General features: G+C 43.8%; 1 protein-coding gene across 2 annotated transcripts in view; it reads right to left on the bottom strand.

Annotated features, from left to right (window-relative positions):
• Positions 1-9,416, bottom strand: part of TMEM92 (transmembrane protein 92) — a 30,351-nt gene extending 20,935 nt beyond the window's left edge. Inside the window, exon 1 of one of the 2 annotated variants that reach the window (XM_089674539.1) lies at positions 7,820-9,416. In XM_089674539.1, coding sequence (XP_089530665.1) covers positions 7,820-7,894 — 75 coding nt within the window. In that variant the 5' untranslated portion in view covers positions 7,895-9,416. The remainder of the gene's footprint in view (positions 1-7,819) is intronic. The other variant, XM_089674538.1, reaches the window with a different exon arrangement.
• Positions 9,417-14,955: the final 5,539 nt, after the last annotated feature.

Below are 14,955 nucleotides of genomic sequence, written 5' to 3'. Positions count from 1 at the left end.
GAGAGGAGAGTAGGTGATAATCTGATGGGTTGGGGCAGGGAGTTCCAGAGGATGGGTGACACCCTGGAGAAGTCCTGGAGGCGGGCATGGGAGGAGGAGACCAGGGAACTAGAGAGAAGGAGGTCTTGTGAGGAGAGGAGTGTGCGTGTTGGGTGGTACTTGGATATTAGGTCAGTGATGTAGTTCGGGGCAGTATGGTGGACAGCTTTGTACGTCAATGTTAGGATTTTGAATTTGATCCGTTGCGCAATCGGAAGCCAGTGGAGGGATTGGCAGAGGGGGGTGGCGGAAACGGAGCGGTTGGAAAGGTGAATGAGTCTGTAGCTGAGGGTCACATGGTCAAAGAAGTCTAGGAGGTTCAGATGCAATAAAACTTATATTAGTCTCTACATGTTGTCACTCTTCGTTCTGCCTCCATAATGTCTGTTCCAAGTTGAGGTGGGGCGTGGCGATGGATATGGAACCTCTACCAACAGAAATCAACTCCTTGGTCAAGTCAAATGGCTTGGGATTGTGGTGCTCCACAAAATGGGGCCCCCTCAAAAACCCTCACTGACCGTATTAATGGGAGAATCAAGCAATTTTGTTTCCTTAAACCCGTGGATGAAGGAAAGAAAACTGCATAATCTAGAGGTCCTAGGTTTACCAAGAACTATGTATTACAAAGGCCATCCTGGTTGGATACAAATTGAAGTGATTATTTTGGCAGGCCACTGTACTACACAGCTGTTGGTAAATATAAAGCAGATTGTACAATCAGATTGTGTTGCGTGTGACCAGCTTAAATGAAAAACAACTGCAACTTTCGCTTTAGGAGGCTAAAGTTATGTTTTGTGAGCCTTCTATTAGCTCACATCATTGACGCAGGAGATATGGTTCACAGCGCATCACTTCCAGCTGGCTCTGTCCCATATGATGTCATCCAGGGCAGAATTTTCCATGCTCATTAATTGCAGCATAATCGCTGTGCATTGTATCAGGGCACAAACTAGGAAATACAAGCCTGTTCTTATTAAAGGAACACTACCTCCCATTGTTGATTATTTTGGTGTCAAGCACTAGGGGAACATACACGATGAACACATGGCTTTATTTACTAAGAAAATATAAAGACTGATGTGCAGTAGCTCTATCAGCCAGTCAAGCTTCATTAGTTGCCATCAGTCAGAGACATAAAATACATTTGCTGATTGGTTGTTCTTGGTCACATTACTTTGAAGATTGCCCTTTTCTTTGTTAAAGAGAACCTGTACTAAAACTAAACCACTGAAAGATGTCATTATATAGACCCTGTTGTCAGATCATTCATTTGAACAGCAATCTTTCCATAAGATTATATGCCTTATAGGCATGCGATTTACCCATAAAAGTCTCCCTTGTGTAGACATTCAAAAGCTCCGAGGCTGCTGCTGGGTGCCACCATCTGGAGTTTGCATGTTCTCAATGTGCCTGCGTGGGTTTCCTCCGGGTACTCCGGTTTCCTTCCACACTACAAATACACGCTGGTAGGTGAATTGGCTCCTGTCTAAATTGGCCCTAGTATGTGTATGTATAAACATAAGTTAGGGACCTTAGATTGTACGCTCCTTGAGGGTTAGGGACTGATGTTAATGTACAATATATATGTAAAGTGCTACGTAAATTGGCAAGAAAGAAAGAAAGGAGAGAGAGAGAGAGAGAGAGAGAGAGAGAGAGAGAGAGAGAGAGGGAGAGGGAGAGGAGAGAGGGGGGAAGAAAAGAGAGAGAGAGAGAGAGAGAGAGAGAGGGGGGGGGGAAGAAAAGAGAGAGAAAGCAAGAAAGAAAGAAAGCACGCGCGAGAGAGAGAGAGAAGGTGTATGCGTTTACATGTTTTTTTATTATAGTATTTATGGAATACTATAATATAATATGAATTATTAAGCCCTGCATTTACAAGGGAGGTTGGGATTTATTGCATTTTATCTATTTATATCATCAGTTATATCACTAATTGTGTTTTATCCATTTACATGTGTTTGCCATTTTTTTTATTTAAAAAAATTTTTTTTTTTTGCACATTTTAGATTGGGTTATTATTGCACTTTATCTATTCATATCATCAGTTATATCACTAACTGTGTTTGATGCATTTACATGCGTCTGTCTTTTCTAATAAAACTTTTTTTTATTACACATGTATATTGGATTATACACATTTTAGTCACGCTACACTTTTTCCATATTGACTAGATTTTTATTGGCCGTGGTGTGGGAAGAGAGTGGAAGCTATTGTATCTTACGCCCCCCATACAGTCCATTTGACTGTTGATTTGGGCACAAAATATAGGTCCTCTTTAAAATGATAAGTTATTGTGTCACTGGTGTAACTCATGTAACTAGATAAAGTTACAAAATGAAAAAAAAGAGTAATGATAGTTAATCCTCTTTAATCCTCTGGTTTGTATGCAGCAATCTCTCCACCCATTAACAGATTACAAGCACATTGACCTCAGAGGATGTATAGTAATCCACAGACTGTATGGACTCCCAACTGATGTCACACATTTGTAAAGCAGATTTCACGATATTTGCTTACAGTGAAGATAAGTCTGTGTACCTTCTGTCTATAGTTTATGTAGCATGTATGTCTTGTACAGAAGCAGATAGAATAAATCAAATCTGAGTCAGAAATTTGACGTTAAAAAAGTGCAAAAGTGTCCTTCATATGCATTCAATTGCAGGTGCAGTCTGCTGGCATTGATGCCTCATGCTTTCTAAAGGCAAGCATACATATTACAAATTGATTGCACAATCTCTGTTCAATCGCTTTTAGATCTACCAAAAGTAGGCAGAGTCAGGGCCTACCGAAGCAATCTAGTTCCAATAGTTCCAATAGTTCCAATATGGAAGGCCCATGTACTACATAGCTGTTGGCAGATCTAAAGGAATATATAAGCTCAAGATTCCAAAATGTATGGTTAGCATGAGGGCTGAGGGATGCCGACAGTGTCTGCCAATTGGAGTGGAGTGCGGCCTGGCTGATCCAAAGGGGAAGCTTCCTTAAAAGGCAGATGTAGTCCCTGCTGTCTCCCTTCTCCACCAGAACCATGGAGAACCACTAACAGACGGGGAACCTTTCCCTGCACTGGCAACTCACATAGAACACACCAAACCCAGCGGTCAGTGTCTTAAATAGACTCTGCCTGAACCAAGATGCCCTGCCAAGGTCACATGGGACATGAGAATCCAACCAGATCACTGCCACAGGTGACCAATGAAATCATAGAGAAACCCAACTCTCCTCTCCCATTGCACTGCTGCTGTGGCCACCTACAATAGAGAATACAGACAGCACCTTCCTACAAGCTATACGTTTCCACAGAGCAGCTTTGTGAACTATTGTTCAGTGAATGCCTAGAATTCCCCCTGAGGTTCCTTGAACAGTTGGCAATTGTGAATTGATCCCCCACCTTCACTGGTCACCGATGCAAGAAGGCACTTTTCCAATAAACACCAATGAAAGGGGTCACTTCTATGCTGGACATTCATTTTAGAAGGAACCCTATTTTCACTTCAAGATTAGTCCTGAAAATCTTTTGGTGTATAGAGTGTGGAAAAAAATCTTTCTGCCCTGAATGTCAAGTATGTTAAGTAGGCAATATTATTAATTCTTTTATTTAAACCGTATGTACCATGAGGTGTTGTAAACCCAACATTTTCTATTCCTGATATGTGCCTGCTGTAGCATGAACTTGCATGAAAAAGTATCCTGTTCTCTTTGTATTGCTTCCTTTGTGTGAAATCCCTGGTGTTCCTGCTAGTCCCTCTGCTTTCCTATTAAAAACTGACCACACTAGGCAGGATAGCACAGCATGGTCAGTGCTTTAGCTGTCCTGGGAACTCAGCCTGCTCTCTTCCAATGATCAGGCTTGTCTTGACACCCCCCCCTTGTAAAGCCATTCACTGGGAAGATTAGTGTACTCCTGTTTCTCCTCCCCCAGCTCTCTAAGCTCCTTAAGCAGCTGAGAACAGAGGGAAAGTGATCAGTTATAACAAAAAGGGGGAAAAAAAGGCTTTTTTTTATATCTATACACAAACGTTTTGCCTTCCATTTCTATTTCAAACTGATTGGGTTGTTTTACAAGGTTACTATTTTTTGCAGGACATCCTTGAGACTTGGAAACTGATTTCAATGGTTCACCCAAAGTAAAAGGGTTGAGGAAGGTGGATTGAGAGGTTGGATGAAAGGTTTAGAATAGTATATTACTTTTGTTAGATAAATACTAAATTTTCACAAAGCTCTATCCTTTAGACCAGCCATTCTTAAACAGGGTTCTGTGAAACTCTACGGTTCTGTGAAACTCTACGGTTCTGTGAAACTCTACGGTTCTGTGAAACTCTACGGTTCTGTGAAACTCTACGGTTCTGTGAAACTCTACGGTTCTGTGAAACTCTACGGTTCTGTGAAACTCTACGGTTCTGTGAAACTCTACGGTTCTGTGAAACTCTACGGTTCTGTGAAACTCTACGGTTCCTTCAGAGGTTGCTAGTGGTTCATTGAGTTGTGTTGACTGACCTCCCATTTGATGGTGCTCCATAGTTCCAAGTCTATGGAAGCTGCATGAAACCATGATAAATGGCACAAAGCTCTAGACTTTATAGAAGCCTTCTCAACCTTTTCAACACAGAGGAACCCTTGAAATAATTTTTCCAGTCTCAGGGAACTCCTGCTAAAAATGATCTACAACTCATGATACATTAGTGTGATGGTCAGTGGGAAGAATGCTCCTTACACTTGTGGTTATTGGAAAGAATTACCCTCTCTCAGATAGCTAAAAACATCAAACGGTGCCAATGGAAATGATCTGAGAGGCAGAAATTGCTCAATGCTCAAGAAACCCCTAGCAACCTCTGGAAGAACCCCAAGGTCCCATGGAACCCTGGTTGAAAAACTCTGCATTAGACTAACCATTCTCAACTAGGGTTCTGTGAAACCCTAGGATTCCTCCAGATTTGCTAGGGGTTGCTTGAGCTGTGGTTGGCTAACTTCCCACTTGATGGTACCTGCCTAGTTCCAGGTCCAGCGTCGCTTGGCAGAGCCAGCAGCATGACACTGATAATTTTTTAGTTGTCTGTAAATAGTGGAATTCTAACCAACAATGTAGGGGGCATTCTTCCCACTGGCCCTCAATGAATTGGTTTTAGCGGGAGTTCCCCAATACCTAAAAAATATTTTATGGGTTCCTCTGGGAGAAAAAAAAAAAAAAAAAAGTTTGTGAAAGGCTGCAGTAGACCAAGAAGAGAGACAACTGTGGAGGAGAGAGGAACAGAGAGATTTGACCCCAACAGATGGACACATTTTCTGAATGAAGGACACATGAAAGCTACGACAGATGTATTGTCGTGTCATGGAGATAGCACACTGTAATTCAACGGAGCGACAATGAGTCACTTTGGCTCTCTACATCACAAATTAACAGGAGCTAATGTTTACTATACTTTTGTAATGTTTACTAGATCTTTTTTAATATTTACGGTTGCCGCCCTAATGTTGACTATAGCTTCTAAAAGTTCTTTTGTTTGTTTTTAGTTTTCGAATGTATATTTGGAAGCTAGCTATTTGAGATGTTCACACCTAAACAATGACCCAGAAAACTGGGGGCCCCCCCACAAGGCCAGTTATGGTTGTAGACTGGGGCACTATGCAATTACAGGCGTACCTCAGTTTACGAACGCCTTGGTTAACGTAATTTTTGGTTTACGAATGAAAATCCATTGAAAATAATCCCTCGGTTTAGAAATTTGTTTAGCAATACGAAGTAAGTTTCCCCAGGATGCATTGTGCCTGGGAGGTTTATAGCACCGGCCCCGTGTCTTTAAAGTGTATTTTATAAAGAGTTTTGAACAGATAAAACTTTTTGTTACTTTTTTCTGACCTCCAGAATGGATTAATTGGTTTTCAATGCATTTACGAATTAATTTTTAATCATGTCCCTGTACAGTATTTATGCCTTGAAAGTGTACTTTAAAAAGAGTTTTGAACAGATAAAACTTTTTTTTGACCTCCGGAATGAACTAATTGGTTTTCAATGCATTTACAATTTTTTTTTTTTTTTTATCATGTCCCTGTACAGTATTTATGCCTTTAAAGTGCACTTTATAAAGAGTTTTGAACAGATAAAACTTTTTTTTTTACTTTTTTCTGACCTCCGGAACGGATTAATTGGTTTTCAATGCATTCCTATGGGAAACCGCGTTTCGGTTTACAAATTTTTCGCAAAACAAAACGTCCCGGAGAACGCATTAAATTCATAAACCGAGGTACGCCTGTATACTGTATATAAGCCATTTTTTGTGGAAAGGTGAATGATTAGAACCTCTGTCTGGTTTTTATTGCTGTGAGTTACTTTCACTCTCTCTCTTCATAACTGTTGTCACCAGGGGCGGACTGACAACTCATGGGGCCCCCGGGCAATAGGGGATCATGGGGCCCGTGTCCTTGCCCAAACTCAAAAAAACCTATGAAAAAGGTACCAGGGGCATCTCATGGGGCCCCCTACTAACCCGGGCCCTCGGGCAGTGCCTGAGTTTCCAAATGGTCAGTCCGCCCCTGGTTGTCACTGAGATAATGTGTTTGAAAAGTTCTTACAGTTGTCGGTTTAGAAGGAAAGGACTACCACCAGCACCAGTGACAAGGGGTGATTTCTCCCAATATAGATGTATTTTTTATCACTTCCTGTTGTGTCTCAGGAAGAAGTAATGTAGGAAAATCTCCCCAATGGGGACACATGTGAGAATACAAAGCCTGACAGGGGATAGCTTAAAAGCCAAAACAATTTTTTTTTTTACGATTTAGCTATCCCCCGTCTGGCTTTGTATTCTCACGTGTCCCCATTGGGGATATTTTTCTACATAACTTCACTTTTAAAAGCCAAAACAATTTTTTTTTTACGATTGTGTAGTTATGTAGAAAAATCTCCCCAATGGGGACACATGAGAGAATACAAAGCCTGACGGGATAACTAAATCATAAAAAAAATGTTTTCGCTTTTAAAAGTGTAGTTATGTGGAAAAATCTCCCCCATGGGGACAAATGTGAAAAAATCTTTAAAAAAAAGCTAAATCTTTAAAAAAAAATTGGCCTTTACAAGTGTATAAAAACCCTGACAGCAAATGTTTCTTACTTGCTTCATTTTGGTCTGTTAAATACAATATTTTGTTATATTTGCTTGATAAGTGCAAACAATACCTGTTGATCCTGCCAGAAATCCAGTGAGCTTCTAACTTCCTGTACACTTAGAAGTGTTAGCTCAAGCAGGTTATCAGCCCTGGCCATTTCACCTACGTGAACTACAGAACCCCTCCCCCATGTTACAAAGAAGAAAGAAGGGGGAAGTGTTCTGCAGTCTCATCCTAGGGTGACAATGCTGCTCCTCCATAGATACAGTACAGTATGTGAGCGTTGTCACCCTAGGACAGGAAGGGTGTTACTGACAGATGAAAATAACGGGAGAAGTAAAGTTTTCATCCCATTTCATCCTGCAAAAGTAACAATTGGTTACTAATGGTAACTACTCCAGTTTTTCTCTAGTGCTCCTTGCTCTTAATTCCCACAGATCATTACCACTGTGTATTGCTAACGCTGGCCATAAATGATACAATCTGATTGTACAAATCCTCTAGATGTACCAATTACTATGCAATGTGAGTAACCACTGAACCAATCCATTCAGTCTGCATCCAATCAGGTAGGCCCTCCCACTACACAGTTGTCGATAATTCTACAAAAGATCATACAATCAGATTGTAATGTATGGTCAGCTTATCATGGATATCATATGGTAGGGTTGTCCGTTCTTACCGAGGCTGTGACAGGTAGCAGGCAGCTGGCCAGGAGCTTGGTATAGATTTTCTGATGAAAAGTACACAGTGTCATGACTGTCCGTGTCTTCCAGTCAGTGCTTGTACACACTTCAACAGTGTTTTCCACTGTCACCCACTCCGGCAGTGTATTCTGTTGTCAGTGATGGTACACACAATCCAGCGGTGTATTTTCTTGTCAGTGTTGGCACACACACTTCACCTGTGTATCCGCTCTCAGTGCTGGCAATACTCTATGGCAGTGTATTCTGCTGTCAGTGCTGGCACATACACTATAGAAGTGGATTCTGCTGTCAGTGCTTGTACACACACTAAGGGAGTGGATGCCGCTGTCAGTGCTGGTACACACACTACGGGAGTGGATTCTGCTGTCAGTGCTGGTACACACACTAAGGGAGTGGATGCCGCTATCAGTGCTGGTACACACACTATGGGAGTGGATGCCGCTGTCAGTGCTGGTACACACACTACAGGAGTGGATGCCGCTGTCAGTGCTGGTACACACACTACGGGAGTGGATGCCGCTGTCAGTGCTGGTACACACACTACGGGAGTGGATGCCGCTGTCAGTGCTGGTACACACACTACGGGAGTGGATTCCGCTGTCAGTGCTGGTACACACACTACGGGAGTGGATTCCGCTGTCAGTGCTGGTACACACACTTTGGAAGTTTAGTCCGCTGTCAGTGTTGGCACACACACAATGCCAGTGTATTCCGCTATCAGTGCTGGTACATACACTTTAGTTTAGTCCGCTGTCAATGTTAGCACACACACCAAGGCAGTGGATTCCGTTTTCAGTGCTGGTACACACACTTTAGAAGTTTAGTCCGCTGTCAGTGTTAGCACACACACCAAGGCAGTGGATTCCGCTGTCAGTGCTGGTACACACACTTTAGTTTAGTCCGCTGTCAGTGTTGGCACACACACCAAGGCAGAGGATTCTGTTGTCAGTGCTGGTACACACACTTTCGTTTAGTCCGCTGTCAGTGTTGGCACACACACCAAGGCAGAGGATTCTGTTGTCAGTGCTGGTACACACGCTTTGGAAGTTTAGTCCGCTTTCAGTGTTGACACACACACCAAGGTAGTGTATTCCGCTGTCAGTGCTGGTACACACGCTTTGGAAGTTTAGTCTGCTGACAGTGTTGGCACACACACCAAGGCAGTGGATTCCGCTGTCAGTGCTGGTACACACTTTGGAAGTTTAGTCCGCTGTCAGTGTTGGCACGCACACCAAGGCAGTGTATTCCGCTGTCAGTGCTGGTACACACATTGTAGAGTTATATTCTGCTGTCAGTGCTGGCACACACTCTCCAAGGGTATTCTGCTATCAGTGCTGGCACAAACACTACAGTAGTATATTCTGTTATCAGTGCTGGCACACACGCTGCTATCACTTCTTTTCTTCTCAGAGTCACTTTTTCCTGTCTTGCTCACATCCTCTGTTGTCTGTGTGCTGTGTCTGTGCGTCTTCCTCTCTCCTCCTCCCTCCACCCTCTTCCTCCTCCTCTTCTCAACTTCTTACAGACTCCCTCATCAGTCACTAATTCACCCTCATTGCCCTTCTGTGTTTCTTTCTTTTCCTGGTTCACACCTCCATCCCCAGCCTCACCTCCCATCCTCTGTCACACCTCCTCCTCCTCCTCCCTCTCTTTGTCATCAGACTTCTTGGCTACCTATACAGCCTTTATCCCGGGTTACTCCACCTCCTGCTCGTCCCTCTTTGTCCTCCGCAGAGTTGCCCAGGAGACTTTGTTCAGCGCTTGGAGCATCCCATCTGAACATATGGTGTAATCTTCTACCATACAAAGAATCTGTATTCCAAGGGGTCTGCTATACACGGGGTTTGGCTTAAAGCATATCTCCACCTTTCTGAAAAAAATGTGCAAGGCAGAGCAAGGATGAGAAAGGTGACAACTGTGTTACTGCGCTACTAAATGAGCGAACAGCGTGGCCTGGCAGTGGGGAAATCAAAGAATTCTGGGGTGCGTCACCAGCAGGAAAAGGGAGATTCTGATCCCCCTTCTGTATATACAGTATTTCTATAGTTATCACTAGAGGGATCACCAGCAGGAGGAAGGAGGTGATGATTCCCCATATAGAGATTGTTAGTTATCACTAGAGGGATCACCGGCAGGAGGAAGGAGGTGATGATTCCCCATATAGATCGTTAGTTATCACTAGAGGGATCACCGGCAGGAGGAAGGAGGTGATGATTCCCCATATAGATCGTTAGTTATCACTAGAGGGATCACCAGCAGGAGGAAGGAGGTGATGATTCCCCATATAGATCATTAGTTATCACTAGAGGGATCACCAGCAGGAGGAAGGAGGTGATGAGTCCCCATATAGATCGTTAGTTATCACTAGAGGGATCACCAGCAGGAGGAAGGCGGTGATGATTCCCCATATAGATCATTAGTTATCACCAGAGGGATCACCAGCAGGAGGAAGGAGGTGATGAGTCCCCATATAGATCATTAGTTATCACTAGAGGGATCACCAGCAGGAGGAAGGAGGTGATGATTCCCCATATAGATCATTCGTTATCACTAGAGGGATCACCAGCAGGAGGAAGGAGGTGATGATTCCCCATATAGATCATTCGTTATCTATAGAGGGATCACCAGCAGGAGGAAGGAGGTGATGAGTCCCCATATAGATCGTTAGTTATCACCAGAGGGATCACCAGCAGGAGGAAGGAGGTGATGATTCCCCATATAGATCGTTAGTTATCACTAGAGGGATCACCAGCAGGAGGAAGGAGGTGATGATTCCCCATATAGATCGTTAGTTATCACTAGAGGGATCACCAGCAGGAGGAAGGAGGTGATGATTCCTAATATAGATCATTAGTTATCAATAGGAATTAACAGCAGAAATAAGGAGATCCTGATCCTCCTATATAGATCTTTAGATATCACTAGAGGGATCACCAGCAGAGGGAAGAAGATGATGATTCCCGATAAAGATCATTAGTTATCAAAAGAGGGATCACCAGCAGGAGGAAGGAGGTGAGGATTCCCCATATAGATCATTAGATATCAATAGAGCAGTGTTTCTCAACTCCAGTCCTCATGGACCCCCAACAGGTCATGTTTTCAGGATTTCCATTATTTTGCACAGGTGATTTGATCAGTTTCATTGCCTTAGTAATTACCACAGCTGTTTCATCTGAGGGAAATCCTGAAAACATGACCTGTTGGGGGTCCATGAGGACTGGAGTTGAGAAACACTGCAATAGAGGGATCTCCAGCAGGAGGAAGGAGGTGATGATTCTCAATATAGATCATTAGTTATCAATAGAGGGATCACCAACAGGAAGAAGGAGATCCTGATCCTCCTATATAGATCTTACCATCACTAGAGGGATCACCAGCAGGAGGAAGGAGGTGATGATTCCCAATATAGATAATTAGTAATCAATAGAGGGATCACCAGCAGGAAGAAGGAGGTCCTAATCCTCCTATATAGATCTTTAGATATCACTAGAGGGATCACCAGCAGGAAGGAGATCCTGATTCTCCTATATAGATCTTTATCCATCACTAGAGAGATCACCAGGAGGAAGCAGGTGATGATTCCCTATATAGATCTATTAAGGAGATCCTGATCCTCCTTAATAGATCTTTAGTCATCACTAGAGGGATAAGCAGGAGGAAGGAGGTGATGATTCTCTATATAGATCAGTGTTTCTCAACTCCAGTCCTCATGGACCCCCAACAGGTCATGTTTTCAGGATTTCCATTATTTTGCACAGGTGATTTGATCAGTTTCACTGCCTTAGTAATTACCACAGCTGTTTCATCTGAGGGAAATCCTGAAAACATGACCTGTTGGGGGTCCATGAGGACTGGAGTTGAGAAACACTGATATAGATCATTGGTTATCAATAGAGGGATCACCAACAGGAAGAAAGAGATCCTTATCCTCCTATATAGATCTTTAGCCATCACTAGAGTGATCAACGGCAGGTTTTGATTGCCCTATATAGATATGGAGTTGACACTAGAGGGATCACCAGCATTGGGAAGTGGGAGCAGGTACCTGTCAGAAATAGGTACCCGCTCTCTGCGCAAAAACAAACAATCTACAATGGTGTGTACATGCGCGTATCTTGTGCAATTCACATGCGATTCTGTGCAGTGCGATTTGAGCACATTTATTTGGAATAGACTCAAATCACAACTCCTAGCTCAGAAGCAGCACTGGAGCCAGATCGCACTGCATTTGCAATCTGCTTTTGGAGTGTTGTTGATATTGAATTGACACCCGCAGCAGATTGCAAAACACAGCGTGATTGCAATGTGGTGCAGGAAATGCACAGGGATCCCTGCGTTTCCTGCACCGCATATGTGTGAACTGGGGCTTAAACTGTGAAACAGTCCTACGCAGCCCAGAATGGTGGAGCAGAGAACTCTCTCAGGGCACATTAGAACACGTGGCAGGAAACATGCTTTCCGCACTGCATTCTATACGGACTGCCCTTGTGATCTGCAGCTGGTGTCAGTGCAATGTTAATGACACCCCAAACACAGGTCACAAATGCAGCGTGTTTGCTTTTACCATATCGCATGGTAGAACAGTAAAACTGCCTTTCCAAAAGAAGTGCATGCACTACTTTCAGTGCGGTGCAGTGCAAATTCAGCCTATTTGAAATGAATGGGCTGAAATCGCACTGCACCCGAACTGCATGTGAATCGCACAGGAACACACAATGCGTTCCCTTATGATTCATAGTGTGAATGGGCCCTCAAACTGTGAAAAACAAAAAGAAGCCATCACAAAAGGAGCCTGTAAGTGCAGCATAAAAATGAAGAATTTATATTAAAAACCAGCTCTAAATGCACTCACAAAAGGAGAAGCAATCTGTCATTAACAGGGGCGGACTGACAAGTCATGGGGCCCCCGGGCAATAGGGGATCATGGGGCCCCTGTGTCCTTGCCTACACTCAAAGCACACCCAAAAAAGCCTGTAAAAAGGTACCAGGGCCATTTCATGGGGCCCCCTACTGACCCCGGGCCCTCGGGCAGTGCCCGAGTGCTCAAATGGTCAGTCTGCCCCTGGTCATTAAACAAAGCTGTGCAGAAGATGACACACTGCTCTGGGATCACAGCCTGAATTGGGAGGAGAGCTGACAGACGGGATCTCCCGCTGTGACTCGCACCGCTTGGAGATGAGACACTGGCCACTATCAAACAAGGTCCCGCCTCCTGGATCGCCTTCTATGATGAATGTCACACTGATGGGAAAATCGCTCCTGCTGAGCTATTGTGTTCTGTCAGTGGGGAGACAGGCCATCAGAAAACACTGATTGGCACTGCCGGCTATAGCTGGCAGCGCTGATCATGCGAACATTTGCTAACCGTCTGGTTGTACAAGAGTCAGTTCGTAGAGTAACTTCTGTGCAACCAGCCTGTTCATACTGTACGTGGATTGAAATTCAGCCAGTTCAGCAGGGAATTTCGATCCATGTATGGCAAGCTTAACCTCTTCCCGCCTGGCCTATGGCCAAATGGCGGTCGGCAAAAACCGTAACCTTTCCGGGTGGACGCCAAATGGCGTCCTTTCGGGCATGCGCAGTATGCGCGCCTGCAGAGTCGCGCAGCGGCGCGATCTGTCACCGGCTGTGTACCTCGGACACGGCCGATGACAGATCTGAATACCGGCCCTGTTGCCGGTACCATGTGACCTGCTGTGACCAATCACAGCAGGTCACATGACAGTTGTATACAATGGATGGCTTCATTCATGCCATCCATTGTATATTAGTGTGTCTAGCTGTGAATGGTCACAGTGATCACATGCACAAGCTGGGCCAATCACAGCCCAGCTGTGTCATTTGATTAGCCTTGGCCAAATCACAGCTAAGCACAAAAAAAAACCCCCCAAAAAAACCCTGAATGAATCGATGTCATTCAGGTAAATGCTTGCTTATAGCAAAGTAATTCTTTGCTATAAGCAAATTGTGTAAAAAAAAAAAATATATATATACTGATCACTTCCCCAAAGTACAGTTGCAAGAAAAAGTATGTGAACCCCTTGGGATTACGTGGAGTTTTGCATGAATTGGGCATACAATGTGCTCTGAACGTCATCTAAGTCACAACAATAGAAGAACACAGTCTGCTGAACATAATACTACACAAACATTAGATGTTGCCATGGTTTAATTGCACATAACATGTAAACATTCACAGTGCAGGGAGGAAAAAGTATGTGAACCTTTGGACTTAATAACTGGTTGACCCTCCTTTGGCAGCAATAACCTCAACCAAACGTTTCCTGTAGTTGCAGATCAGACCTGCACAACGATCTGGAGTAATTTTGGACCACTCCTCTTCACAAAACTGTTTCAGTGTAGCAATATTCTTGGGATGTCGGGTGTGAATCGCTCTCTTAAGGCCATGCCACAGCATTTCAATCAGGTTGAGGTCAGGACTCTGACTGGGCCACTTCAGAAGGTGTATTGTGTGCTGTTGCAGCCATTGTTTTGTTGAATTACTTGTATGCTTTGGGTCATTGTCCTGTTGCATCACCCATCCTCTGCGGAGCTTCAGTTGGCGGACAGATGGTCGTACGTTTTCCTGCAAAATGTCTTGATAAACTCTGGAATTCATTTTCCCATCAATGACAACAATCCATCCAGGCCCTGAGGCAGCAAAGCAGCCCCAAACCATGATGCTCCCTCCGCCATGTTTTACAGTGGGGATGAGGTTTTGATGTTGGTGTGCTGTGCCTTTTTTTCTCCACACATAGTGTTGTGTGTTCTTCCCAAACAACTCAATCTTGGTTTCATCTGTCCACAGTATATTTTGCCAGTAGTGCTGTGGAACATCCAGGTGCTCTTTTGCAAACTTCAAACGTGCTGCAATATTCTTTTTGGACAGCAATGGCTTTCTCCGTGGTGTCCTCCCATGTACTCCATTCTTGTTGACACATCTACAATAAGGAAAACATTCAACAAAAACGTTATGTGCCAGAGATTTCTGTAGGTCTTTAGCTGACACTCTGGGATTCTTCTTTACCTCATGCAGCATTCTGCGTTGTGCTCTTGCAGTCATTTTTACAGGACGACCATGCCTAGGGAGAGTAGCAACAGTGCTAAACTT

The sequence above is a fragment of the Staurois parvus genome, unplaced genomic scaffold (assembly GCF_062004578.1).
Source record: "Staurois parvus isolate SC_StPar_1 unplaced genomic scaffold, SC_StPar_1.0 ptg000151l, whole genome shotgun sequence".
In the NCBI taxonomy this organism is placed as follows: domain Eukaryota; kingdom Metazoa; phylum Chordata; class Amphibia; order Anura; family Ranidae; genus Staurois; species Staurois parvus.
This window is presented reverse-complemented; position numbering and strand designations above follow the sequence as displayed.